General features: G+C 34.9%; 1 protein-coding gene across 1 annotated transcript; it reads left to right on the forward strand.

Moving 5' to 3' along the window:
* The first annotated feature begins 2,434 nt into the window (after window positions 1-2,434).
* LOC107219088 lies at window positions 2,435-4,522 on the forward strand. Its single transcript, XM_015657175.2, has 2 exons — window positions 2,435-2,881; window positions 3,317-4,522. Exons 1-2 carry the CDS (start codon window positions 2,435-2,437, stop codon window positions 4,520-4,522), a joined length of 1,653 nt encoding a protein of 550 aa, XP_015512661.2.
* The last annotated feature ends 516 nt before the right edge of the window (window positions 4,523-5,038 follow it).

Raw genomic sequence — 5,038 nt, forward strand, 5'->3', positions numbered from 1 at the left:
GGTTTGCTCTGAAATCAAGAAACGGAGGGATATCGTAGGTTCACAAATCTTCAGCTTGAAGTAGGCACTGGCCGCCGCATTGTATTCATGTTTCTGTTTGATGCAGTAGCAGTCGAAAGTGTAGTTTCGTCGCCTGAGTAGGAGAAAGGAAGGGGAGGGAGAGAAGTAGACGCGGCACGCCGTGTATCCAACATGGTGGCGTCCATGGACAGTGAGATGTGCAAACTCAGAATGACGCGGCTGTAAAATTCTTACACAAAATGAAGGATTATCGTTGCGATATTGAACGAACAACCATTTACGGTTCACTTTGCCAGGCATTGGACGCCTTTATCAAACCTTGTCACGTTTTCAGCACCTCGAGCTAGATAGCATTGACAGCTATGAAGCGAGCATCGATCTCGAACTCATGCATGAGCGAGAGGGAGAGAGAGATATAGATAGACAGCACTTGGTGTTACATTCTTTTGTTTTAGTTGCCTTTAGCTTTATTGCAGTTTAAGTATGTCCCTTTACCAATTCACAGTGTTCAGCGTACACGTATTCGATCTCGAAGTGGATGAGATTCCTATCTGAGGGTGTTTATTCAGCAATTATCCGGCTCGAAGGACCATGAATAAACTACGATGTTGGCTAGGTGAATAAATGAAACTCGTGAGTTGCTCCAAATTAGTTCAGGTTCATTTTAATAGAAAATTGAATCACTCTGATTGACATATACAAGAGAGAACTTAGATATCAAAATGTTTAAAGAATATAATATTAAGTAGGCGCTATCGCAGGCAGCGTACGTAGCTCAGCGTGACGGAGCGAGGACTGACGCCGCAGCGAAGCCAGGCGGCCGTACGACTCCAGAGAGGAGCTGCGCGCACAGCGGCGGCCCGTGCTCACAGCTCAGCAACAGCAGCAGAAAATCCAACACGTGATTTAATTACATTTAGCTTACCAAAATAATATTTTATGAATTAACTGACTATATTATTATAAAATAATTGATAATTTATTTTTAATTTAAATGAAATAATAGGTTTTTTAATTTTAAACATTTTTTAAAAAATTTGGCAACGTAGCAAATTTTACCGCGGTTGCGCATGCGTCGACTGTTCTATTCGTGTTGGTGATGTGTCTGTGTGTATGGTAACATGTAATGCTATTCAGACAGTGATATTTACACAAATAAAATTTTTGAAGAATAAATAAAAAATGAGTGACGGAGAAAAGCGTTATTATTGGAAAGGAAAGCGAGTGAACGAAAAAATTTACAACCTACGTATTTCTCAATGCAAGAACGGACAGAAAAGAAAGAAAACATGCGATCTAACCTCTCAGTTGTCTGACATTGTACCAGGAAGGAGAATAATAGAAGTTTGTCATTTCCTAAAACAACTAAAATGCGTACATTGCAAGGCATTGCTGGATTTGGAATAAAATCTTAAAAGAGAAGAATGACGTGGCTTGGGTTCGACTTGGCATGTATTGTGTACAGCTTGAAATATTTTAACGAAGTTACTACTGACAAGCAACATCCAGATGCAACGACTAAAAGGCAACATTTCGATATAAATTCCAAGATTGCAATAGGTTTGTAAATTTTATATAATTGAATGAATAAAATTAAAGAGTATTTAATGTATAAAGAGTATTTATGTATAATATTTTTCCAGGCGCACTTCACTCTGGGATTGGAGCAACTCATCTCAATAAAATGTTCGCCTCTGCTAATATACCTTCAATTGATTCCAAAACTTTCAAGACACATGAAAATGAAATGGGAACAGCTGTTGAAGAAGTGGCTAAAGAAAGTTGTCATAAATGGGCTGAAGTTGAACGTAAAATGACGATTGAAAATTCAAATAGGATTCAACAGTCATTGTAAGCATTGTCAGTTTAGATGTTTTTATGTTGTTAAAAATTGGTAATCGATTGTACAGTCAATACTTAGATGATCGAGGATTTTAAAGTATTGTCATGTTGCAAAATTGTACAGTGAGAATTGTTAGATTTTAAAATTGTAAATAAGGATTTAAATCGAAGTTATGAATTCAAAACCGTCATAATTTGTGAATATTATACTAAAAATTAATGAACAGGAAGTAAAACATTCTTTTTTACTTGGTGTTAATGAAATTAATTTAATTAAATCGATCATTAAAATATTTTTATAATAATTTTACACTTTTTACATAATTTTTTTGTATTCTAAATTTTTACAACGACTGAATAAAAGAATCAATTACCTCCAACAAATTTTTTATCTATTAATATTCATCTGATTCAACTTTTTCCTGTTTCCATCCCGTAACTTTTCTTTTCTTTCTACCGTTATTGCAGACCAGAAAGTGCACCGTCTAATTTTATATTACCAGAGTGGAATACAGGATTTTTAGAGACTGCGATAACAACAGCTGATACATCCACAAATTTTGAGACAACGATGGCGATAATTGAGCCTGAGATGATTAATCAAAATATAAGAAGTGATCATTCTGAGTCAAGTCGTTTCTCAAATTCCAAAGAAACTTACAATGGTACTGTACGTGTTGCTGCGTCGTATGATATGGGTTACAGTACAAAAAGAAGTGGAAGAACATACGATAGTATGAATGGATATGCAGCATTCTTGGGTAGAGAAAATGGTAAAGCCATAGATTATTTAACAACAAATCGTGGTTGTAGAATGTGTGCCCTAGGTCATCCCAAATCAGACCACGATTGTAGGCTAAACTTCGTTGGAAGTGCAAAAGCTATGGAACCTTTTGCTGCTGCAAGTATGACTTCCAGTAGTAAAATTTTTAAAGAGCATAATATTGAAGTTGGAATTTTAATTGGAGATGACGACAGCTCAACGATTGCTGCTGTCCGTGCTACAAGCCAATCACAAGTGATTAAGTTCTCGGACAAAAATCACACTAGTCGCGGTGTTTGAAACACACTTTATAAATATGCCAAAGCTCACAAGTAATTGAAAAGTAACGCAATATCATATCTGCATCGGTGTTTCACATATGCAATTTCTCAAAATGCAGGAAATACCAAAGAAGTAGCTGATGCTTTAAGAAATATTCCTGACCATGCCTTTAAGAACCATAATAATTGTGGCCATTGGTGTAGATATGTGAAGAATTCTTTAACTTATGACCATAAAGTTATTAAAGGAGGTTTCCAGAGCCCTGATTTATATAAAGATTTAAAACATATATTCGGGAAATTAGCAGATAACGCGGATCGGTTTGCTGCTGGTGCATCTAGCCAAGCAAACGAAAGTCTGAATGCTACTATGACAAACCATTACCCTAAGTCTTGATGCTACTCTCAGACGACTTCTGGAGATTTTCGGTTTGCCTGCGCTATTGGTGAGAAAAATCTCGGAGAAAGATACCTTCAAGAAGCTGCAACAAAAAGACTTTTATCTCCTGGCTTTCACACGACTAAATACGTGGGCAGAAAAGAAAAAGAAGCAAAAAGACGATATTTAAGAACAAAACGTCCAGAGTTTAAAAAAAGGCGTTTGTTTTTAAAAGAACAGTGTACTAATCTGCGCAAGAAGAAAGAAGATATGGAAGGTATCCAGTATGAATCTAATATGGGATTACTTTCAACAAATGTTGCTCACGACTCTATTCTTAATACAGAGGGTATAAATGAAGAGATCAATGAAGCTGATGATAATGGAACACAAGTTTCAGAACCTATTGCAGTATTTTTTGATTTGGAAACATCCAGCTTTTCAAAACAATCTGATATTCTTCAAATTGCGGCTCAATACGATAAATCCTTTTCAGTTTATGTCAACCCTACTCAAAAAATTGCTGCACAAGCATCTGAGGCAAATGGTTTAACAAATGTTAGAGGTAAATTGATGCTCAACGGTACTAGAGTACCATCAATTCCACTGAGATTAGCTTTGGATGCTTTTCATAACTTTCTGACGAAACTGAAGCATCCGGTGGTTTTAGTTGCTCACAACTGCAAATTTGATGCTCCTATTCTTATTAATTCTGTTAAAAAAATGACTATGACGGATGACTTTGGGTCTGTGGTTGTAGGTTTTGCAGATACACTGCCTCTTATTAAATCAGTAACAAATCGTAAGGGAAAAGGAGAGTGTACTCTAACAGGTCTGGCTTCATGGCTACAAATTTCTGCGGATGGTGCGCATAATGCTGTATACGATGTTTTAATGCTGGTGCAAATTATTGAGAATCTTCAAATCACAACAAAGCAATTAATGGATCGCAGTATAACTTGGAGTGATACAATTGCGAGTATTCATAATGCTAAAAAATCAGCTACACTGTTAAAAACACTCGACAAATTAGGAACTTGCATATCTACTGGCATGAAAAAAAAAATTGCTAATGCTGATATTACCTATGAAGATTTAATCAACACTTTTCGTGATGATGGGGATGCAGGAATAAAAAAATTATTAGGAAAAGATGAAAATGATAAAGTTCGTGTTACTAAAACTAAAACAATTATTGAAAATTTGTTAAATCATTTAAGAACCAAAGGTTTATAAAATGTTTAAATTTTTGCAATATTGAGGATATTAGCATTAAGTTATTCATTATTTAATTATGTTATGTTTTATAATAAGTAATAAAAATTTTATGAAACTTTCCTTGACCTATGTGACCGATTTCCTTTAACCTATTACATTGAAATTTTGAATTTCCCGCGTGACCCACCATTTGCGACGTTGCCGTCAACATAACCACATTTGCTATGGCTGACTATTTTTTTGAAATTTCGATTTTTTAAACTTAATTATTTTTATAACCAAGCACCCTCAACTTGATTTTATTTTTTCAATAATTTTTGCAATTTTTTTTTTCACACCTTGAGTTTTTTAAACCTTTCTCATTATTTTTTCATAATGAAATTTATTAAAACAAGAGTTGGTGTGAGGTCTGGTATGGCATAACAATGTTAAACGACCTGTTTTTAATCTCGTTTTATAAATAAACTATGCACCCTAGATCACTGAAATTTTAACGCAACACGTATTACATGTATTTTTATCGATCTTGAAAAT

The sequence above is a fragment of the Neodiprion lecontei genome, chromosome 2 (assembly GCF_021901455.1).
Source record: "Neodiprion lecontei isolate iyNeoLeco1 chromosome 2, iyNeoLeco1.1, whole genome shotgun sequence".
Taxonomy (NCBI): domain Eukaryota; kingdom Metazoa; phylum Arthropoda; class Insecta; order Hymenoptera; family Diprionidae; genus Neodiprion; species Neodiprion lecontei.

What these genes read in the sequence shown, in the direction of transcription:
- LOC107219088 (XM_015657175.2), top strand. Translation starts at nt 2,435, where the DNA reads ATGGCGATAATTGAGCCTGAGATGATTAATCAAAATATAAGAAGTGAT. An exon ending in GTGCTACAAGCCAATCACAA is followed by an intron (nt 2,882 to 3,316) that starts GTGATTAAGTTC and finishes TGCTACTCTCAG; the next exon opens with ACGACTTCTGGAGATTTTCG.